The following is a 25265-nucleotide window of genomic DNA, read 5'->3' on the forward strand; positions in this document are numbered from 1 at the left end:
CCCTAATCTGTGTCTTGTCTGTGCTCTCTGACCAAGGTTTTAGAGAGGCTTGAACTTGTAAGTGACAAAGGAATATTGCTTTAAATTACCAGAGGAAGGACTCTACCCTATAAAGAGGCCCCCAAAATTGCAAGTAGACCTCTCATACCCCCAACTACCAAAAGAGCCCATTAGATCTGTGCCCACCTCTCCTTGCCCAGTGTAAAGGTTTGAGCTTAGTTTCAGCCCTTTATTTCCCTCTGGCAACTTTTCTTTGCATTCAGAATACTTTTGGCACTTATGGGTCAAAAGATGGTACCTACCACTCTGATTCTGAGGCTTCCTCTTGGGCAGCTTCTTCACTTCCAAAACACAAACCTGCAGAGTCCACAAAGGATAGGCAGACCCATTCTATGACCAACACTAGTCACCCCCACCAGTCTCGCTGAGTGCTCTCTTTTTCAATAACAGTCACAACTTCCCAGAGGCCACAGAGACAATCAAATTCACCAAGTTCACTCTTATGGTGTTCTAACAAGCACTTTAATGTGTAGGATTTTCTGACTAAAACATGGAGAGGACACTCAACATTCCCTTCAGTGCAAATGCACCAAGAACTTGGAGTACTGCCTTCCTGAGGAGCTTTTGCCTCCAAAGGTTGTAGTTGCTCATGACAACAATATTCCATCTACCCACTTAACCAAAACAGTCCACTGCCAAGAAGAATCAAAATACAAGTTGGATCTTAAAATCCCACCCCACCCATTCCCCATCAAGACTATGTTCTTAGTCCTAGTTTAGATTTGGATTATCATCACAGCTCACTTAGCCTCAGTTCAAACTGAACTTGCCTAAGTCCTGGAAAGCAGTAGAAACCTAATCAGTGAACCTTACTCTTGGTATCTACTTTGTGAGAGGAGTCAGTTTTTAGAAATTTCCAGACCTTCCAAGTGTCAGTGGGTGATATAATATAGCTGTTGAAATTTGTGATATTAGATACTAGGGGACTCAGCCCCAGGTGCCCAAGTGGAGTAAAGAAACTAAAGAAAAAGAAAGCATATCATTTCCATGTAAATAAATTAGTGAAGAAATACTCTTTTGAGTTTGATTCCCTCCTCTGCCTCATTAAAACCCATTCCCCTTTGACAATGACAATGAGGTCAGCTGCTAGTCCATGACCTGCTGGGAGTGTGTCCCAGATGTGCAGTTCCAGGATCCAGCTGTTATTGCTTGAGAGACAGAAGCTTGAAGCTGTCATCCAGGATGGACCTCCTGTTGCGCCGTAGCTTTCTCTGCCGATGCTGGTACCACACCACACCACCAAGAGCCAGAGCAATGAGCAGGAGAGTGACACCCATGGCAATCAAGACAGAAGTCAGTATCTCGATATCCTTTACAGGGATCTGCATGCCCAGCATCCTCACATTGCTTTCTCCAATGTCTCTGGGAATTGCTACTGAAATGGAACAAGAGGCAAGTGGGAACCCTGCGATGGAGAATATTCTAAAATGTCTTATTTTATAGTCAACTCTGGGAGAGGAGAAATAAGGTCATCCAAATAGGACAGAGGAACTATCCTTAGCCCTCAAAAGATCAGCCAATGATGACAGATACGGAGGTTACAGAGAACCAGCATAACAAAATGTCATAGCTGAGAAAATTATTAGGAAGCATTGAGGCACCAGTCCCCCCATGGAAAGAGCTAACACTCAGAGTGAGAAGGGCCTTGACATATTTCTTTAAATATATAAAAACCTGTGATGTAGAAAAAAAAAAAAGAATTGAATTTGGTTTGCGTGGTTCCAGAGGGTAGAACTGGGAGCAGTAAGTAGAAACTCCTGAGAAGCAGTTTGACTCAATTATCTAGCTTATCAATACTCACTTTGACCATTGGACCATGACAAGAGCCTGTCTCTGTGCTGTCTGGTCTCTCACATCTTTGCGTCATTATAACACTGATGTCACATTGATCTTTCTAGGTGAAATATCTAATTTTCTTAGTTCCTGGCATACAAACTTTTGATGATCTCCAATCAGCCTATGGAATAAAGCTCAGACTCAAGTCAGACATTGCAACTCTCACGATCAGGTTCTAACTTAGCCTACTCTTATTTACTATCTTCAGGGATAGCAACTCATTCTTTGTTCTACAGAATGGGTGAGCCTCTTCAGGCTTCCAAGACTTTCTCATGCTGCTCCCATTGCCTGAACACCCTTTCTTCTTCCTCACCATTCTATCCCTAGCTTAAACATTATATGTCTCAGCAAAGCTTTCTTCAATTCAGCTGTATAACTAACAATGGTCTTTCTTTTGTGTGCCCAAAGTACCTGTACTGTTTGTACTCCCACAATTTACTTCCTTGGGCTAAGTGACCTAATCCACCCTCACTTCTGGATTTCAGTCTCCTCTTTTATAAAATGGGGATAATAACCATACTTAATTCAGTGGTTTATTGTGAGGCTTGAGTGAGTTGATATTTATAAAATATTTAACATAGCTCCTGGAAGACATCAAATGCACAATAATTGATCCGTTGTTATTATTGTTTCCCCACTTTAAAAAAATAACATAGTATCCAGCACTGCAATTATTGTCTCTGTGTCTCATTCCACTTTTAGACATGAATCTCTTGGAAAATAGTGACTATGTCTTACTTTTTTGGTGTCTCTGGCAGTTAGTATGTGTTTGATGAATGTATAACTGGATGAATCAATATTCTTACAGAACTGAGAGAAGATGAAATATAATGAGTTCAAATGGAAGCTGGGAAACATTCTGGTTTTGAGTTTACATTCTACCACTTACTTCCCTTGTGACCTTGGAAAAATCACTTTCCATCTCTCAGAAAATATTGGGCTTTAGTAGACCACCAGTTTTGAGGGGTTTTCCTCACTGTTTAACGTTTTTAACAAACAAGAGCTTATGAGGATGTATGTATGTATGTACACACTGATATGTAAAAATGCATATACAAATGTATGCACAAAATATGTATATATAAAAATATATGTGTGTATATATATATATGTATATATATATATACAAATACATATACATATATGTATGTCACTCTGCTCTCTCTGCTTCATCTTACCTCTCCCTAATCCTCCAGGACATACCCTAGTCCCCTGGTTGACTGTTTATAAGATACTTAGATCATTAGGACCTTTCCAAACAGAGCTGAAAAACCTCCAGACTAAACTGAAAATCTCTAACATCTATTCTAGCCTCTCACAACTTTATGAATCTTTCTCAGTTCAGGTACAAATGAGGTAGAGAGTGAAAGCATTATTTGAACCCAGCCTGGATAGAACAAGAAGCTCTATTTTCTGGAAGTACAGAAATGGATGGTTCTAAAGTGTCAACTATTTAGTATTCTATAGATGAAAGATTAATTACCTGGTGCAGACTGAATGGCATTTGTCCTAGTTTCACACTGTCCTTGTGGGGAATTCATATCTGTACTATAGCACCTTCATTCACAACTCAGCAAGACCTTGAATTTTATTTCCCCTCATACATTAGTAAGAGGATAAGATAGCAGCCTTCACTGAGGATGAGGCAATTTTCCTCAACTCAGGAGGTTGGGCATGGGGGTCAGAGAGAATAAACCTGCTGAGGGAAGCTTAACTGGAAGCTTAACCTTAGATTCCTGGCTTCTGAAATCTTAAATAAATCTCAGGATGTTTTCTGCTAGTATTGAGGTCCACATTTCAGCCATATGAAACTCATCTTCTAGAGGCACTGAACTTTTCCCCAAATGCACAACATATATAACTACCCAATCTGTGTATCCTTCTCCCTACCTTTTCCAGTCTCTTCAGAGATGATGGTGGTAGTGCTTAAGTGTTCTGGAGGAAAAAGAGAAAAGAAGTTAGTCCTATTATTCTTCCTACTTATCCGCAGGCTTGTTGTAGGAGGTTAGCAATGGTTGGAGGACTCTCTGTGATATAGTAAGCAAAATGGAGGTGACTGGAATTAACTGTCTTGTGATCAAAGTCAGTATTGGTATGTGGATTTGATTTTGAGCAGTGACACAAAATATAAGCAAGAGCATAGTCTTAGGAGTCCAAAAGGTAAGTCACCCCTCTGCCAAAATTTACATATTTATTGACACTTTATCCTCATTATTGCTCTTTTTGCCACCTTTTCCCAGCCTTCCTTCAGGAAGCCCCTGTTCTTTGTCAAACCTGCACCCCTACATATTCAACCTTTTTAGAATACTTCTTCCTCTTCTTGCTTTAATGAGGCTGAGCTCTTTTCTGAGAACTATACTTCCTTTATATCTTCTCAATACTGTTTTGAGATTATTTATTATTCCTCCCCTTTTTGCAAAGATCCATCTCTTTTGAGGCTTATATTACTTGGCTAAAAAATCACAACCACTTCTTGTCACTGTTACCTAGCAGTTTTCATTCATGGAAGTCTTTGGTACGTGGCTCAGTCTTTCTTGTCTTCAATTCCCATCATAAGTGTCGACCTATCCAACACTTAAGCCTCACAGTTTTTAGACCTCTTAACTCTTAACAAATTTCAAATATACTCCAACTCTATCAACCACTCTTATGGTTACATTGGGCTAATTATGCAGACTTGCTCCATCTCATAAGTCTAAAATCTAAGAACAGCCTCCTATTCTCTCCATGTTCTAATGCTATTTATTCTATTTCACCTGTTATTTTCTCCTCTCATGAAGACCTCTAGCTCCTGGACACTTCCATTTTTCTCACCTCACCAGTTTCCTCCTGTTTTTTTCTTCCATTCCTGGCCAGGCTGGACTCCATTGTCTATCACTTCAACTACTAACTTACCAGGAATATTATAATCATTTGCTGAAACCCCAGTAACTATACTTTCATTGTATTTTTTTCTGGTATTATGATGAATGCTGGTGGAGAAACATCACACAATTGTAAAGATCAGTATTCTTTGGGTCCAACTTCAACTAAGTCCTCAGTGCTGCTTGGCAATAATTAATTTATTTCCCATCACTCAGAGTAACTTTTCCCCCACCACCCAGAGTGGTTATTTCATAACCACTTTGCCCACTCTTCTAAAGCCCCTTACACTACCATCTATCTTTCATTCTTAGTAGATGACTCTGTCTCCTCCATCACAGATGAAACACAGACCATCAGACAGAAATATCTACCTTTTTGTCAAGCCTCTCACCCAAACCTACACATTGGTCTTTTCTGTTTTCTTTCTTCTTTTAGTAGAAAAAAATGACCTTACCCCACTCTAATATTTTTTTGTAGCTCTGACTTTCATCCCCTGCTTCTTCCCTGGGAAGCCCTTTCCAACAATTAGTCTTTTATTCCCTATCTGTCTTCAACTCTTCCCTCTGGTTGGCCTGTTAGCTTATATGTGATTGGAACAATATCAAATTAGACCATAGTCTGTCAAACAAACAAAAGGTAAATAGGTAAAATTTATGGACTGGCTCATTATTATAGAGAGAGGTAAGTTATTCTTATTCATGGAAGTTCCTTGATGATATGTATTGATGCAGTCTCTTATCTATTAGATGGTCCATATTTGACATGACCCGTTACTACATATGGAGAAAATCTATTGCTTTGGATCTATAGCATCTTGATGATATATCAATTCACCACTAGAGTTTGATTCTAAGGACTGACAGGATACAACAAAGAATTATGTGTGCCTGTCTGGGTGGTAGGGAATAGTACCACAGTAGTAACTGGAAGACACATTCTAGCAGTATGTGTTACCAGAGAACAAAGTTTTCCAAAGATATAGGAAATCATAATGTACAATTATTCGTCTTCCTCCCTGGGGGTAAATAGCAGAGTTGTATTTTCTACCCTGGTTTGCTAGCCCTGTTTAAATGTCTAAAGACATTTTCCCACTTTCTATTCCTGCTGACAGAATGTCAATGGCTGGGAATCCCAGAATACCTACCTCAATATAACCAGTTTTCAAAACAGCATGACTTAAAAAAAAAAAAGAACAGGAGAAAAAATACCTCTCTGGATTCATGTGGGTCCCTAGAGTTTCTATTGAGCCTCTTGCAAGGGGGATAATGATGAGTACTGGATTCAGGTTAAGAGACTTAAGAAGTGAGACTCAATGCTTTGATGACCCAAGGACACAAAATTCAACACAGCCTACTCTTCTATGTTATTGGTGGTGAACAAAGATTTATTGGTAAAGAAAATACCCTGGCTATTACGTCTCCATATAACAAATACAAGGAAAAAGTTTTTTCCATCCTTGTTAGCATCTGTCTGGGATTAGTTGTAATTGAAGGCTAATATCTCTTTCCAGCCTTAGACAATCCCCACAAAACAAACTAATTAAGGGGTGACTGTTGGAATTATATTTTTCCTTTTTATAAAAAAAGAACTCATTAATAAGATTCCTTTGAAATAGTTAATACCTCTAATAAACTCTAAAATAATAAATTTACATACAAATTAAATGTATTCAAAGGAAGCAAATCTACACTAAGCATCAATGCATACAGCCCAGCCAGGCTGAGTCAATTCATGTGAGCTCAACAAGTATCAAAGAAATTAGGAGGGGGCATGAGCAGGGGAGCAACAGGGAATGAGAAATATTGGTTGGGAGAACACTAGAAGGGGTCTGTTCTGTCTTCTTGGGATCAGAAGATGGATGCAAGTCACTTCTTGGATTATCTGGTTCTTACAGGCTAGATACAGTGCCAGAAGATATCCTAATTAGGCTTTACCTCTTTGGGACAAAACCATAAAGACAGTCTCCATGCCAGCATGGACATGGTCTGTAACATGACAGTGAAGCAGCCATGTCCCAGGGTTGCTGGTCACCATCTCCACAACCTCAAAGGTCCCTGGGAACAGATCCACCACGTCTGCCCGGTAACTCTCTCCACTCTGCAAGAGAGATTGTGGGTGAGAGAGAGAAAGTGAAGGGTAGAGATAGTCTCAGAACTTATAGGAATTAAAAGGCTTGGGTATCCACACCAGAGACATGGAATTTCAAGATTCACAGACCAGAGAACAGCTTAAAGATTCCATCTTATCCATCTCTTCTGTGAACCCACCCATACAAACTGACTCAACAGAGGAGACTCTCTCTCCTCCTACTTTTTCTTAAAGTGTCCCAAAGTAAAGTTCATTTAGTCTTTCATTAGGGGGATAAAAACTAGTATATCCATACATTTTAGCAGGCTTAAGCCTTGACCCCTAGGAAGGATCCACATATTTACTTTAGAAATGAAACTCAATTTAGTTTCTCCTCTATGCCACCACCTTTATCAGGACTTCTAAGTCTTTAAGTCCACATTAATGCCTACAACTCTGACCCCTTTTCCTAAGACAAAATTTCTTCTTCAAAACCCACATGTAGTCCCATGTAGGTCCTGAATTGAAGTTCAGGAATGGATTAAGGACTTTCAGAGATTGTGAGACACTACTCTGAAATTTCTTACTCAGGATGACTGCTTACGGGACCTCAAGTCCCTGACTGAGACCCAATTACATTTATTCCTTCAATCTCCTTATCACATAAATGAGCCATTCATTTCTTCTATATCATAGGGGAAAGCTAAGGCCTGGAGGGCAATGACTGACCTTGGGATACAAAGCCAAACTAGAATTCCCTGATCAATACTCCATGTACAAGACCTTTCTTCTTTTAACTGATTATTATCATGTTTCTTTTTATTCTCTTCTTTCTTAATGGATATCAAAGCACTCTGAGGGACTCAGCCTCTTTTCCAGCTCACCCGATAGAGAAAGCTTTCTGCATGGAAATGGACAGTGTGTAGGTCAATATCTTGTCCCATGGCCAGCATGTACCAAGCCACTCGTTCTCCTTGGTACATGGTAAGGCCCCTGAGGTTGGCATAGAGTTTTCCATTAATGGCTGTAAGAGAAGAAAACTATTTTATATCTCTCATTTTGACTTACCACTGCCACTACCCTAGAGCTAATCCCTATCATCTCTGATGATAGCAATACCCTCCTAAATTCTCTCATTTTTATTCCATTTGTCCCTCTCCAGTCTATCTTCCACATTGGTGTTACAAGAGTGGTCTTTCTAAATAACTAATATGATCATGTTATTCTGCTGCTTAAAATACTTTAATAGCTCCCTCCTGCCAAAAATATCAAGTCCATGCCTCCTTAGCTCAGCCAACAAGGTCCTTCAAAATACAGCCCCAAACTACCTTCCCAAACTCATCTACCATTATCTAACATATTTATTTCAATTAAGGTGATTTTTTCACCATCCCCCCATATGGTCCCATATTCATGTTCTCTGTGTTCTTGCTTATGTTTCTGATCTTCCCTCCCAGAAATTTTCCCTACTTTTATCCATCTTTTCAAAGCCCAGTCATACCTTCACCTCTTCTAATAATACTTCCCTGATCTAGCGCCTCTCAGCACCTCTCATTGCCTGCATTCCTTTCCACAACTAAACTCCTCCAGTACTGTCTGTACCACCCTTTGGAACTCACTAGAAACTGCCTTATACATTTACCTATCTTTTAATTTGTGGAATTTTATATCCCCAACTAGGTTGTAGGTTTCTATTAGGCAGGACATAAATGTATATACTATATTCCTTGTATTCTTCAGAACACCCAGCAGACACCTGAGCCTACAATAAATGTTTAAAAAAATACCTGTCACATTCTTGGAATTTATAATGATATTAACACATGGGACTCATCATCTGCCTCTTCCCAGGCCACATCCTATGCTTTAAAAACAACAAACCACTCATCACCATGTTAATTCACACTGTCAAGACTATGCCCAGGATACACACCCCAACTTTTCATGTTCTCACAGAGGGAAGATGATTTATACTCTACATCCCAAGAGAGGAAATAATGGAAGGAACATTTATAGCCTATTTACTCTGGCCAAATTTTGTATTTGAGAGAAGGGACTAAATACGCTTAACTCAGTCTGACCATAGAAAGTGGTGCAGATGGATTTGTTATTCCATCATGGGGAAGATTTTATCCCTGTGAAGGAGGAGGGTATTGTTGTCCCTCTACGTCAATGACAGGATGAAAAATCTATCCATTGTTGGGGTAGTATTAGTAAGCCCATTTTGTTGCAGAACTAAATTCAGTTTGCAAATTAGCTTTCTCAGTAAGTTCACATTTGATCTTAAGCATCTCTGCCTCTTGCTCAATTGGTTCAGGAATCTGGAAGTGAGAGAAAGGGTATTATTTGTTTGCCCTCAGACACCAACATTATTTTTTTTCTCTAGTGTCAGCACTCAGAGAGTTTTCAACAAATATTTGATAGGTAGATAGATTGATACCTGAAGAGTTTGGATGAATAAACACGTAAACAAAAAGATGGAAATGAGCATTATCTAAACCCCTGCACTAGCAAGATCTGTGTCCTCTTTTCATTTTGGTTTTGGGCAATTTATTTCTCTGATTTGAAAGGAGCTAAAAAAATTCATTTTGTAAAGTTTGTGAATCACTGGATTCAATGTGAATCACTCATATTTCCATCAAGGGGAAATAGCTAGAATCTGTGTGACTATGAGATACTACTTTTGAGTTCCAGTAGAGTCACTATAAAAGCTGCAACTTATCCTCAAATCAAAGAAATACTACACTAGAAGAGATAGTGAGAAATCACTTCATACATTCTGCTGCACTTAAATTCTCCCTCTTCTTTGAGATTTTCTCTATTTTTTTTAAAGATACACAAATCTCTAGAACAAAGGAAGGCTTGAGTGCACAATTTACCTCCAAAATCCATTTGAGCATCAAGAAGCTCTTATTTGTATGTAATATAACCCAGTATGCTGCTCTCTGAATGTCTCTCTCCAATCCTTCCATCTGTAAATTGAACCTTTGTTTTAAAAATAGATTAAAAGATAAGCTGTCCTTCATTTGACTATATTAGAATATATTGAGAAAACAGATCTCAGATCCAGAGTGGTAAGGAAATAAGATAATATTGAGAAACTAAACTCAGAATTTTTAAGTAGAGAGGCCCTAATCAGCCAGTGCACCAGGTACATTGAGGGTCATAAATGTCCATCTTGCCTTCTCTAATATGTTAAAATGTGCTAGTGTCACCACAGCAACTTTACAGAGTCAGCTTCCTGCTTTCTGGGCACTTGAACTAACGTAGACCACATTACCTATTTTATGTATGAAATATATAATACTGTAGTAGGAGACATTTCTTTTAATTTGTCCCCATTCCACTTTCCTATCCTTTCAGAAAATATGCTCCCTTGGGTTGTGATGGGCCTATCAGATACCCCCATGCAGCCAGTAGGGACTTCTTTGGAAGAGGGTTAGGTTCTTTTCTACAGACCATGCATTTTATTGCTCTCCAAGAAAGTCTCATCCTGTAGGTTAACATGGCCTGGATCCTGGGGCCCATAAGTTTCCACATTCTCTTCCAGATACCAAGACTGGTTCTCATCAAAAATCAAGAATAACAAGGCAAATTCTCGGTCCATGTCATGCCGTCCTCCATTGGGCTCTAGGATGCCCTTTCGGCAGATAGCCAAGGGTCCCACCAGGCCACTGTACATGTCCTAAGGATAGGAGGAAGAGGGAGAGAGTGAACTAGATGGAGTTGTTTCTGGGTGGTAGTGCTCTACAGAGAGATAGGCTAACATCCAAGCCCATTGTGCCCTCAGCACTTCATCATAATGTCTTGTATTTATAAGTACCTCATCTATATTATCTGAATTCATCCTCACAACAATCTTGGGACATAGGAAAGATATGCTATCTCACTTATGATTTACCTCTGCTGGACTATTCGTTGATCTCCAAACTCACCAATCATTTTCACAACACAATGCCTTTTCTCAGGCTGTTTCTTCTTCCTGTAATGCCCCCCCACCACCATATCCCTATCTTTTATCATACTGCTATTCAGCTTTCAAGGCTCAATGTATGTCTACCTATCATTATGTTGCCTTCTCCAGTTTCCCCCTCATTCATCCTCTCCTCCAAGCAGAAGTAATCACTCTCTCATGGACCCCCACAGCAGTTTCTATTAAATGGTTTTATAGAGCTGCTAATACTATGCTATATTTAAATTTTATTCTGTGTATATATATATATATAGTTATATTTTATATATTTAATGTCAACGTTATGTTTATATTCATCTGTCTCCCACAACTAGATCATACTCTTTGAAAATGGGAACTGTATCTTACATTTGTATCATCCAAAGCACCAGGTAAAATGTAGTAGGCTCTCAATAAATGATAGCTGACATCTGCCTGTGGATGGGTGGCTACATAGATAAGCCCATTTTCCAGGAAACAGAGGCAGAATGACTTGCCTAAAGTCACTTCAAAAGCAAGACAGAACAAAATTTGGGCTAGAAACCCAATCTCTTGACAACAAATTCTAGGCTTCTTGAATCATAACATACTGCCTTATATTATCCAAGAAGAAGAAATAAGGAAGAAAATCCTCAGAACTAACATGTGATGCTACCTATTCCTTTCATCCCTCCTCCTAACTACTAGAATAAGCCCAGCATTTGAGGAATTTCACCTGAACCCTGGACTTTAGTGCTGGGCTTCTTACTACATCTGTTTAATAACTTCTTTTTACTAGGCAGCCTGCCCAATTCTGAGACAACTCCAGGAAGCCAATATTGTCTTTACCTTGATGGGATCCACTGCAGAATAATAGATCCAGGAAACACAAGTAGAATCATTGGGCCCAGGGCCAGATCTCTCTGGGATGTTCCACTGGTAAGTGAGAACCTCACCTAGAAGTGGTAACAGGAGTCTCCAGTTAGACCAGATCAGAAATTTCTCCCAGTTCCCGGGTATCCCTAAGAGGCTGTGGCAGGTGAGTCCCAGGACCTTTAAGATATTTCTCCATCATTTCCATATCATTCTTCATTTTATTTTTGTGACTTTATTCTTATCCCTCCTGGGACACCCTCAACATCTCTTCTACTGTCCCTATCTTTAAATATTCAGGTCCAATACTCTAGTAAGGCAGTTCTGCTACTATTCTCCCTGCTTATAATGACCTTCCTTCTTTGGCTCTGTTTTGGTCTCCCTATCCTGCTGCTGCCTCCTAAATGCAGCTGTTTCTTCAAGGCTCTGTCTCTAGTCCTCTTCTCCTCTTTTTCCATACTGTCTCCATGGAAGATTTAAGCCATCTTTCTGATGTCAATTAATCTGCGTGTATTGATGCCTCAAATACTTAGCCAGACTTTCCTTGTCATTAAGCTCCAATCCAAAATGGGCATAGAGAGAACGTACCTCAACATAATAAAGGCTATATATGACAAATCCACAGTAGGCATCACACTCAATGGTGAAAACCTAAAGCATTTCCTCTAAGATCAGGAACAAGACAAGGATGTCCACTCTCACCACTATTATTCATCATAGTTTTGGAAGTTCTAGCCATGGCAATCAGAGAATAAAAAGAAATAAAAGGAATACAAGTTGGAAAAGAAGAAGTAAAACTGTCACTCTTTGCAGATGACATGATACTATACATAGAGAATCCTAAAAATGCTACCAGAAAACTACTAGATCTAATCAATGAATTTGGGAAAGTTGCAGGATACAAAATTAATGCACAGAAATCTCTTGCATTCCTATACATTAATGATGAAAAATCTGAAAGAGAAATTAAGGAAACACTGCCATTTACCATTGCAACAAAAAGAATAAAATACCTAGGAATAAACCTACCTCAGGACACAAAAGAATTGTATGCAGAAAACTATAAGACACTGATGAAAGAAATTTAAGATGATAACAACAGATGGAGAGATATACCATGTTTTTTTTTGGAAGAGTCAATATTGTGCAAATGACTCTATTACCCAAAGCAATCTACAGGTTCAATGCAATCCCTATCAAATTACCAATGGCATTTTTTACAGAACTAGAACAAACAATCTTAAAATTTGTACTGAGACACAAAAGACCCCGAATAGCCAAAGCAGTCTTGAGGGAAAAAAACGGAGCTGGAGGAATCAGACTCCCTGACTTCAGACTATTTATTTGTTTGTTTGTTTGTTTGTTTGATGGGATTAACAGAAACAAACTACTTTATATAAAATAGATATGCAAAGAGGATATACTGTATAGTACAGGGAATTATAGCAATTATCTTAAAATATCTTATAATGGAGTGTAATCTGCAAAAATATTGAATCATGATGCTGTATAACTAAAATTAACATAATATTGTAAATCAACGACTGAACATTGGGGACAGAGTCAAGATGGCAGAATAGGAGGATGTGGAGTTTGCATCTCCTCACAAATACATCAAGAATACATTGGAACAATTCTCAGAGAGCACCTACTGAACACTAGTGGAGGACCTCGGACACCTAAGGGGACAAAAAAATCCCCGAGCAACCAGGTAGGATGAAGGAAAGGGGGAAGAAAAGTGGAAACAGGATGAGACCAGTGCCCCTGAGGGGTAGCTAAAGGAGAGCAGAGGTTCCTACACTCAGAAAAGCTCACTTACAGCAAGGGGAACAGTGGTGACAGAGAGGGACTTTCAGGGGATTGGGAGATTGGAGGGGAATGCAGCAACCAGTATGTGTAAGGCAGGACAGAGTAATACCTATTCACATAGTCTGTGCCACAGCCCTGCACACCCCAGCCTGAGTTGTGTGTAGGAGGGCTGGGTGCTGGAGAGTGAGGTTTGGAGAGTGGACCCAGGGAGGGGGTAGCTGTTGGTTGTGAGGAGACAGCCTGAGGCAGCATGAGGGAAGGGCTCCATGGCCAGAAAAGTTTGCAGAGGAAGCCCAGGCCACTATGGAGGTGAGATGCAATTGTTGAGTGGTGTGCAAAGAGCAGGATTGCCATTGGAATGCCCTTTCCCACCCGTTTGGCTGGCCTCCTTGGGCAACGTAAGTTGTGCATGCCTGAGCAGGCTCACCCACCCTGAAAACCAGGGTTCCCCTCACCTGCTCAGGCCTTGGCAAGCCTGCTAGGGACCCAGGCCTGAGCCCTACCCCTGCCAAAACCTCCTCTGGCCACATGGGTTCAGGTGGACCTGAGCACAACTCCCCCAAAGCATCCATGGGCTGTGTGGGTCTTGGCAGCCTGCCACCACCCCTGACAAATCTTCCTTTGTCCACGGAGGTCCTGGCAGGCTGAGCGCCACCTTTCTCCAAAGCCTCCTCCATCTGTGCCAGCCCCTGAAGCCATGCCCATGGAAGTCTGCACCCTGGCTGGCCTATGCAAGCATGTGTGCTCCAGGCCAGCTTCAGGAGCAGATGCTGGTGAGAGGAACACAAGCAGAGGTGGGGATGACACAGCTGGTCCAGAGACCTACCAAGAGGTCTTGGAGGAACTCCTGGGGAGGTGGGGGTTGGCTGTAGCTCACCGTGGGTGCAGGGACATTGATAGTGGAGGCATCACAGAAGTTTCCATTTTTAAATTTTTTATATTTTTATCTTTAACTTTATTTTTTAAACTTTTAAAATTATTTTATTTTATTTTATCTTTTTGCTGTTGTTCTATTTTGCTTTGTTATTTCATTTTTATTTTTTCTAAAATATTTTTTATTTTTCTAATTTTATTTTTCTTTTTATTCTTTGTTACTGTCCTGCTCTTTGTTATTTGTTGTCCCTTTCTTCCTGTTGGTTTGTTATTTTGATATTTTTGTTTAGTTTTGTTTTGCTTTGTTTATTATTTTCTTTTGTTTTTATCCTTTTTTTCTAGTTTTGATTTTTTGTGTGTGTGTCATTTTTGTGTGTTTGTCTTTTGTTCACTCAGCTTTTCTTTTAGTTTGTTTTTTGATTTTCTTTTGTTTTCAGTTTTCTGTTTGGGTTAGTTTTGTTTTTATTATTGGTTTTGGTTTGGGGGCTCTCTTGTTCATTTTGGTGTCTTCTTGTTTTTTTGCTTTCCTTGGGTTTTTTTCGTTGTTGTTGTTTGTTTGTTGTTTTGTCTTTCGTTTATTTTGATTTTTTTTGTTGTCTTTGGTTTTATTTGTCTGTTTGTTTTCTTTTGTTTGTGTGATTGTTACTTCTTATTTTTGTTGGTTCGGTTTTGTTTTTATTATTTGCCTTGGGCTTTGTTTGTCTGCTTTTTGTTTGTTTATTTGTTTTTGTCACATTGTGCAACTTGCAGGATCTTGTTTCCCAGGCCAGGGGTTAGGCCTGAGCCCCTGTGGTGGGAGCACCAAATTCAAACTGCTGGGCTATCAGAGAACTACAGGTCCCAGGAAATATTCATTACTGTGAGGTCTCGAAGAAGTCCTCATCTCAGCACCAAGACCTGGCTCCACCTAACTGCCTGCAAGCTCCAGTGCTGGACGCCTCAGGCCAAACAACCAGCAAGAGAGGAAAACAGCTCCACACATCAACAAAAATGAGATGACAGAGAAATATGTTACAGATGAAGGAGCAAGGTAAAAACCTACAAGACCAAATAAATGAAGAGGAAATAGGCAACCTACCTGAAAAAGAATTCAGAGTAATGATAGTAAATATGATCCAAAATCTCGGAAATAGAATGGAGACACAGAACAAGACAAGGATACCCACTCTCACCATTTCTGTTCAGCACAGTATTGGAAATCCTAGCCACAGAAATCAGGTAAGAAAAAGAAACAAAATGTATCCAAGTTAGAAGAGAAGAGGTAAAATTCTCACTATTTCTAGTTGACATAATACTCTATATAGAGAACTCTATAGTCTCCACACAAAAACTATTAGAACTAATAAAGAAATTCAGCAAGGTTGCATGGTACAAGGTTAATATACAGAAATTTGTTGCATTTCTTTACACTAACAATGAAATATCAGAAAGAGAAAGTAAAAAGTAATCCTGTTTAAAATGGTGTCAAAAAATACCTAGGAATAAACTTAACCAAGGAAGCGAAAGACCTATACACTAAAAGTTATAAAACATTGACAGTAATTGGAGATAATTCAAGGAAATTGAAAGATATCCCATGCTTTTAGATTGGAAGAATTAATATTGTTAAAATGGCCATACTACCCAAAGCAATCTACAGATTTAATGCAATCCCTATCAAAACACCCATGATATTTTTCACAGAACTAGAACAAATAATCTTAAAATTTATATGGAACGAAAAAAGACCCAAAAATTTCAAAACAATCCTAATAAAAAAGAACAAAGCTATACTTCCAGACTTCAGACAATACTACAAAGCTACAGTTATCAAAACAGCATGGTATTGGCACAAAAACAGACATATGGATCGATGGAACAGAATAGAGTGTCAAGAAATAAACCCACACACCTACAGTCAATTAATCTTTAACAAAGGAATCAAGACTGTACAATGGAAAGAAAGAAGTCTCTTCAACTAGTGGTGTTGGGAAAGCCAGATGGCCACATGTAAATCAATGAAAATAGAACACTCGAACACTTCCTCATACCATATTCAAAAATTACTCAAACTGGTTTAAAGACTTAGATCTAAGACATGAAAGCATAAAACTCCTAGAAGAGAACAGAGACAAAACATTCTCTGACATAAATCATAGCAATATTTTCTTAGTTCGGTCTCCCAAGGCAAAAGTAATAAAAGCAAAAATAAACAAATGGTACCTAATAAAATCTAAAAGCTTTTGCACAGCAAAGGAAACCATCAATAAAACAATAAGACAACCTGTGGAATGGGAGGAAATATTTGCAAACAATGGAACAAACAAGAGATTAATATCCAAAATATATAAACAGTTCATACAATGCAATATTGAAAAAAGAAAGAACACAATCAAAAAATGGGCAGAAGACCCAAATAGACATTTCTCCAAAGTAGACATACAGATGGCCAACAGTCACATGAAAAGATGCTCAACATCGTTAATCATTACTGAAGTGCAAATCAAAATCACAATGAGGTATCACCACACACTGGTCAGAATGGCTACCATCAAAAAGTCTACAAACAACCAATGCTGGAGAGGGTGCAGAGAAAAGGGAACCCTTGTACACTGTTGGTGGCAATGTAAATTGGTTCTCTCTCTATGGAAAACAGTAGTTTCCTTAGAAAACTAAAAATGGAGCTACAACATGATGCTGGGCATATATTCAGAAAAGGTGAAAATTCTACTTCAAAAGATATGTTCACCCCAACGTTCATAGTAGCATTATTTATAGTAGCCAAGACATAGAAAACACCAAATTGCCCATCACAGATGATTGGTTTAAGAAGATGTGGTATAGATATACAATGGAATATTACTCAGCCATAAAAAAGAATGAAATATTGTCATTTGGAAAAACATGGATGGACTAGAGAATATTACACTCAGTGAAGTAAGTCAGACAGAGAAAGACAAATACTATATGATGTCATTTATATGTGGAATCTAAAATATAATACAAATGAATCTATATACAAAACAGAAATAGACTCACAGATATAGAAAACAAACTTATGGTTACCAAAGGGGAAAGGGAGAGGGGAAGTGATAAATTTGGAGTATGGTATTAACAGATGCAAGCTACTGTACATAAAATAGATTATGAACAAGGGTTTACTGTATAGCACAGGGAAATATATCTATAGCTATCTATCTATATATAACTGAATCACTTTTCTGTACAATATTGTAAATCAATTATACTTCAATAAAAAAATCAGAAATAAAAAAACTAAAATCACAAGTGAATGTAGGGATATTTTATCAACCTCACAGAAATAAAAAGGATTATAAGAAAACACCAAAACAATTATATATCCACCAATTATATAACCTAGATGAAATACACAAATTCCTAGAAATATACAAATTACCTTTCAATACTATCAGTTTTTGATTTCATGTATGTTGGAGTTCTGTTGTTCAATGTGTGCATATTTAGGACAGTTTTTATTTTATTTTTGAGAATTGATCTCTTTATTATATTGTAATATCTTTCTTATCCTTGGTAGATTCCTTAGTCTAAAGTGTACTTTCCCTGACAGTAGTATTAGCCATGTTAGAGTTTACATGGTACATCTTTGTCCATTCTTTCACTTTTATCCTATTTTTGCCTTTACGTTTACAGTGAATTTATTTTATATAACATATAGTTGGGTAATCTTCTAAAATCCAGTATCACAATATACATCTGTTTTTATTGGTGTATTTATATTTGTTTAAATTTAAAATTATTATTGCTATTGTTGAAATAAAATCTATCATATTGGTAGATTTTTTTTTCTATTTTTCTATTTCTTTTTGTTTTTTCCTTCTTTCTTGCTTTCTTTTGCATTAATTGAGCATTTTATGTGATTCCATTTTTTCTCTATTATTAATTCACGCTACCCCTTTAAAAATGATTTTACTTATTGCTCTAGAATTTATAACATATATTAGAATCTATCTTCAAATAATATTATATTGGTTACTATCTAGAAAGAGATCTTTGCAACTGTATATTCCCAATACATCACTTCCAATCATTGTGGCATTTTTTGTCATATATTTTATATTTGCATATACAAAAATACACTACATTGATAAAGTTTTCTTTTAGACAGTCTTTTGAGCACTAAAAATGAAAAAAAATTATCTTTATTTATTCTATTTCCAGCACTCTTTATTTCACTGTATAGTTACCACTTGCTTTCTGGTGTCATGTCAGTTCTTCCTGAAGTGCTTTCTTTAAAATTTCTTGTAATATAGATATACTAGCAATGAATTCTTATAGCCTTTTTTTCTGAGAATGTTTTTATTTTTCCTTATTAGTTTCACAGAATATATAATTCTTCATTGACAGCATTTTTATTTCAGCACTTTAAAAATGTTTCATTACTCTTTCTTGCTTTTATAGTTTCTGATGAGAAATCTGCCATAAGTTTTATCTTTGTTCCTTTGTATGTAATGTGCTTTTGTTCTATTTTTCTGGCTGTTTTCAAGATTTTTCTGATTGTCTTTGGTTTTAGTAGACTTTACATGGCATGACTAAGGGTGTTTGCAAGTGTGTGTGTGTGCATGTGTGTGTATGTGTGTGTATTTATTTGTTTGCTTTTGGTAATTATCCCCGTTGGTCTTCTCAGAGCTTCTTGATTCTGTAGTTCTATGTCTATGGTTGATTTTGGAAAAGTTTCAGCTATTATTTCTTTAAATCTTTTGCTTGTCCTATCTCTCTTTCTTCTCTTATGATTTCAATTTCATTTATGTTAGAGTGTCTGATATTATCACGCAGATCTTACATGCTTCATTCTGTTTCTTTTTCCTCTTTTTTGTCTCCTAGTGTTTCAGTTTTGGTAATTTTTACTGACCTATCTTCAAGGTCAGTAGTCATTTTCTCAGTTGTGTGAAGTCTACTGAAGAGACCAGAGAAGCCTCTCTCTCTCTCTATTTTTCATTTCTAGCATTTTCATTTGATTCTCTCTTATAGTTTTTAATTTCTCCACTGAAATTATCATCCCATTTTGCATGTTTGTCACCTTTTCCATTAGGGCCTTTAACATATTAATTGTAGATATTTAAAAATTCCTGTCAGGCAGTTCCAACATCTATGTTATATTTGAATTTGGTTTGTTGTTTTCTTTGTTTCTTAGAAGTATGGGCTGTCAAGGAACAGGAAGCTGGTGTTCCCTAATCTGCAAATTTTGCTATCCTCCAAATTCTTTTTTTAAGTGAAAAGAATCTAGAAGTCAAAAGCTAAACTGTATGATTCAACTTTTATGACATTGTACAACGGAAAACCATAGGGATGTAGAACATAAGGAAAGTGGTTGACAAAAGTGGTGGGATTGGGGGAAAGGCTTGACTACAAAGAGGCAGCCTGAAGAAGTTGTTTTGGGGTAATGGAACTGTTCTGTATCTCGGTTATGGTGGTGAATACACAACTGTATGCATTTTCAAAATCCATGAAATTCTACAGTATGAGTGAATTTTACTAAATATAAAGTTATTTTTAATTAAAAAAATTCTAAAACAGAAGTATTAGTCCTTCCCTCTGTTAGAACCATGGGTCTTGATTAGGCCATGATCTGTGTGGTCAGGCCTTAAACTCTGATGGGTAACATATTTTTCTTTGGCTGAGGGTCATGCAAGTTATCAGATGATGAAGTACAACACATGTATGGCTGAACAATTAAAATATCTGGGGCCCCTAAAATATTTATATTTGAAATGATTGTCACTTATACACAGAATTCTGCTCAAAGTATGGACAAGATCCTTAGTTATTTAAAAACATGGATTAATGGACCTCATCTACAATCATGATTGCTGAATTCTGAAAGTCAGGATTTTGGTGCATCATGGAAATTTGATAAAGGCCTTGATTTCCATTTTAGGCTTTTTAAAAGAGTATGATTTCAATTTAATTTCACTGTAAAATATATTCATTAATGTATAATATATACTTTCTTTAAAAAGCTAAAAAAATTCTTATAGCATGGAAAACAGATCACTTCAGTCACTGTTGAAGAAGCAATTTTTTCCCTGAGCTACTGAAGCTTTTTAATGCTGATGGGAGTGACAGTGAAGGATACAGAAGTAGCCTAAGAGTTGAACATTGGCCAAAAGAAAATGGATTGCCCAAAAAGAATTCTCAACAACTAGATCACTTATATCTGCTGTTGGAAAACTGCTTGCAAACATCTGGCTATTAAAGCAGACACAAAAAGCGACTCTCTTTACCAGAGGGTAAAGAAGCCTCATCATCACAGGGTTCTCAGGAGGCAGTCTAAGACACAATGTAGGAATATTCTGAACACAGTTCCTTTCAGGAAAACACCAAATCTAAATCTACTTATGGGAAAATTTCCTCTGAAAAGAGACCTGAAAACTGGCTGAGTGGTTCCTTCATATTGGCAAATGAGAAAAGGATCACATCGAGGCAGTAGGAGGGGCTGAGACATGGTCTTACCATAAATCCCGCCCCAGCTCAACAATCCAGAATTAGGAGGGAACTCACACAACCGAAGCTTCTCCCTGAGGAGCAAAGTGTTCATACCTCATATCAGCACCCTCCCCCTTTAATACCTGAACCTGAAATATGAAGCTGTAAAATATCTGGCTTTTTAAACCAATGGGGCTCATGTTCATGAGATCCAAAGCGATGTAGTGAACTAAGAAATACCTTCTAAATGGCTCATATGCAGACTCACTCGCCCCAGGGCCCAGCACAGACGTAACCATTCGAAAAGCACTCAGACTTTATGTCAAAGCAATTCATTGCTAATCTTAAAGCACTGACCTGAGGAGCAGGGGCATGTTTGGATAATCTCCATGGATGAAGATGCTGGTGGACACCATTTTCACACTCTCGCTCTAAAATGCTAAAGCTGACAAGAGCTATTTTTTCTCAATGGGTGCCACCTCTACCCACCAATTGGTGGGCACCATCTCTGTGCTCCCTCTCTCTCTCTCTCTCTCTGCCTTGATAAAGCTGGCAGGCACTAAGTCTTTTTTCCCTCAGTAAGTGCCACCTTCACTGTTGCCCTCTGCTACTGTCCAGAATGCCAGTATCTCCCAGAGGGAAGCTTTTATACATGTCTGGTGCCCCAGTTTTTATATCTGGTGCCGTGGTTTATGTGGCTGCAGCCCAGGAGTTTCCCCTTAAATGCCTGGCTCTGGTGACTAGGGGGGGCTTGTGTTCCTGGGTCACATGGGATTGTCACAATTGGAGAGACAGTTCCTGGAAGGCTACCATCCCTGGGGTACTGCACACAGAGCAGACTGAAACAAACCCCCAGTCTTTCCTTGAAAGAGGCCTCTTTGTTTGTCCTGGAGTTTTAGCTTTGTGTGTGGAGGGGAGGGCTGTCTTCAGGTAAGATAAAGAGTTTTCCAGACAAGCAAAAATCTTAAGAAGTTCATCAGTACTAAACAAGAAAACTAGTATGGTGGATAAAAGACAAAAGTAGTTAAAATAACAATAACTACAATAATTAGTTAAGGGATATGCAAAATAAAAAGATATAAAATGTGACATCAAAAACATATAATTTGGGGGGGAAGAGTAAAAATGTAGAGTTTGAGAATGCATTCAAACATAAGTTGTTATCAACTTAAAATAGATGGTTATAAATAGAGGTTGTTATATGTGTCGTAGTAACTACAAAGGAAGACCTATAGTAAACACACAAAAGATAATGAGAAAGGAATCCAAGCATATCACTAAAGAAAGTCACCAAACCACAAAAGTGAGCATGAGAAGAAGAAACAGAGGAACTACAAAACAGCCAGAAAATAAACAAAATGGCAATAAGTACATGATAAACATAGGTTTATCATGAACATAGATGCAAAAATCCTCAACAAAATATTAGCAAACCAACATCAACAATACATTAAAAGGATCATACACCATGATAAAGTGAGATTTATTCCAGGGATGCAAGAATGGTTCAGTATCCACAAATCAGTCAACATAATTATACACCACATTAACACAATGAAAGATAAAAATCATATAATCATCTCAATAAATGCAGAAAAAGCGTTTGCAAAATTCAACATCCATTCCTGATAAAAAAAGCTCAACAAACTGAGAAGAGACAGAATATAAGTCAACATAATAAAGGCCATATATGACAAGCCCACATATAACATCATATTCAACGATGAAAAGCTGAAAGTTTTTCCTTTATGATCAGGAACAAAACAAGGATGCCCACTCTCACAATTTTTATTCAACATAGCATTGAGTCCTACCCAGGGCAATTAGGCAAGAAGAAAAAATAAAAGGTACTCAAACTATAAAGGAAAAAGTAAAACGGCCACTATTTGAGGATGACATGATCTTATATATAGAATACTCTAAAGACGCCACCAAAAAACTTTTAGAACTAATAAACAAACTCAGCATAGTTGCAGGACACAAAATCAACATACAGAAATCCGTTGTGTTTCCATACACTAATAACAAACTGTCAGAAAGAAAAATTAATAAAATAATTCCCAGTTATAATTCCATCAATAAGAATAAAATACTTAGGAATAAAATTAACCAAGGAGATGAACGACCTGAAAAATAAAAACCATAAGACAATGAGGAAAAAAATTGAAGAATACACAAATAAATGGAAAGATCTTCACAGATTGGGAAGAATTAATATTGTTATAATGCTCATACTACCCAAAGCAATATGCAGATTTAATGTAATTGCTATCAAAATTTCAATGGCATTTTTCACAGAAATAGAACAATTCTAAAATTTGTTCAGAATCACAAAAGAATCTGAATAGCCAAAGCAATCTTAAGAAAGAAAAACAAAGCTGGAGGCATCATGCTCCCTGGTTTCAAATTATATTACACAACTACAGTAATCAAAACATTATGGTACTGGCATAAAAACAGATACATAGATCAATGAAATAGAATAGACAGCCCAGAAATAAATCCACACTTATATGGGCAATTGATCTACAACAAAGGAGACAAGAATATACAATGGTGAAAAGACAGCCTCTTCAATAAACGGTGTTGGGAGAACTGGACAGCTACATGTAAAAGAATCTAACTAAACTACTTTTCACACCATATACAAAAATAAACTCAAAATGGATATAGACTTAAATGTAAGACCTGAAACCATAAAAATCCTAGAAGAAACCATAGGTACTACACTCTTTGATGTTGGTCTTAACATTTTTTGGATCTGTTTCATCAGGCAAAAGCAACAACAAAAAAATAAGCAAATGGGACTACATAAAACTAAAAAGCTTTTGAATAAAAAACCCATTTTTTGAAAAGGCCACCTACTGAATAGGAGAATATATTTGCAAACAGTAGATTCAATAAGGGATTAATATACAACATATACAAAGAACTCATACAACTCAACATTCAGAAAAATGAACAACCTGACTAAAAAATGGGCAGAGGATCTGAATAGTCATTTTTCCAAAGAAGACATCAAAATGGCCAACAGGTACCTGAAAAGATGCTCAACATCATTAATTATTAGGGAAATGCAAATCAAAACCATGTTAGCAACTCATATCCATTAGAATGGCTATTATCAAAAAGGCAAGAAATAAGTGTTGGCAAGGATGTGGGAAAAAGGGAACCCTTGTGCATTGTTGATGGAAATGTAAATTGGTGCAGCCATATGGAAAATAGTATGGCAGTTCCTCAAAAAATTAAAAATAGAACTACCATATGATCAAGCAATTCCAATTCTGGGTGTTTATCCAGAGAAAACAAAACCCCTAATTCAAAAAGATATATGCACTCCCACATTTATTTCAGCATTATTTACAATATCCAAGACATGGGAACAACCTGAGTGTCCTTCAGTGGATAAAGTTGATGTGATATATACATGTGTGTGTACACACACACACACACACACACACACACACACACACACACACACACAAAAATGGAATTCTATTCAGCCATAAAAAAATAAAATCCTTCCATTTGTGACAAATGAATGGACCATTAGGGCATTATGCTAAGTGAAATAAGTCAGAAAAAGTTCAATACCATATGTTCTCACTTATATCTTAAATTAGAAAAAAACAAGCAAAAAATAAACAACAAAAAACCCAAGATACAGAGAGCAGATTGGTGGTTGCCAGAGGCATGGGTTAGGAGTTGGGCAAAATGGGTAAAGGCAGTCAAAAGGTACAAACTTCCAGTTGTAAAATAAATGTCATGGGGATGCAATGTAAAACATGGTGACTATAGTTTATAATACTGTATTGCATATTTGAAAGTTGTTATGAGAGTAGACGTTCAAAGTTCTCATCACAAGAAAAAAATTGTAACTATGCATGGTGACGGATATTAACTACACTTATTACGGTGATCATTTCATAATGTATACAATTATTGAATTATTATATTGTACATCTGAAATGAATATAATGTCAAATGGCAATTATACTTCAATAAAAAAGAAGCCTCATCATGCAAATCCAAGATTGCTGTTGTCATTACCGTAGATGAACAGTGTCTCTGGGAAATCTGTTGTCTGGGGCTTCAAAACAGACTTGAGGTTCTGTAATGCAGTGATGGGTACCTTTCAGGAGCCTGGTGAAGCAGACCTGATGGTTGTTTTTTTCTCAAAATCCTAACTTGTGTGCATATTCAATAAGAAGTCTCTATCATATCCAGATATATCCAGTTGACCAATCTGTTACAGAGTTTTACTGAAGACAGTTTTTATGATGTTTTGTGATCAACTTTGTAAAGTGTTCCGGTTTTAACTTGAGATCTTTTTGTAATGAATTGTTCATAATATGTTGTAGCTGTACTTAACTCAGCCCATCTTTCACTTAAGATAGTTGTTTACAGACATAAGTATGTGAGCATTGTTGATTTGGAGTTGACCACCTGTTAATATGCGGAAGAGGTAGATGATAGTTCTTGATTCTTGTGATGAATGTCTCTATAT

The 25265-nt window shown here is 37.4% G+C and overlaps 1 protein-coding gene across 9 annotated transcripts in view; it reads right to left on the reverse strand.

Moving 5' to 3' along the window:
- Window positions 1-513: 513 nt before the first annotated feature.
- The window catches only part of HEPH (hephaestin), an 89306-nt gene continuing 64554 nt past the window's right edge, over window positions 514-25265 (reverse strand). For 4 of the 9 annotated variants that reach the window (XM_060002937.1, XM_060002939.1, XM_060002944.1 and 1 more), the window contains 6 exons: window positions 11609-11715; window positions 10288-10513; window positions 7713-7852; window positions 6696-6858; window positions 3787-3831; window positions 514-1435 (listed from right to left, as the gene is read on the reverse strand). In XM_060002937.1, coding sequence (XP_059858920.1) covers window positions 1203-1435; window positions 3787-3831; window positions 6696-6858; window positions 7713-7852; window positions 10288-10513; window positions 11609-11715 — 914 coding nt within the window. In that variant the 3' untranslated portion in view covers window positions 514-1202. The remainder of the gene's footprint in view (window positions 1436-3786; window positions 3832-6695; window positions 6859-7712; window positions 7853-10287; window positions 10514-11608; window positions 11716-25265) is intronic. The other 5 variants (XM_060002938.1, XM_060002941.1, XM_060002945.1 and 2 more) reach the window with 3 other exon arrangements.

The sequence above is a fragment of the Delphinus delphis genome, chromosome X (assembly GCF_949987515.2).
Source record: "Delphinus delphis chromosome X, mDelDel1.2, whole genome shotgun sequence".
In the NCBI taxonomy this organism is placed as follows: Eukaryota; Metazoa; Chordata; class Mammalia; order Artiodactyla; family Delphinidae; genus Delphinus; species Delphinus delphis.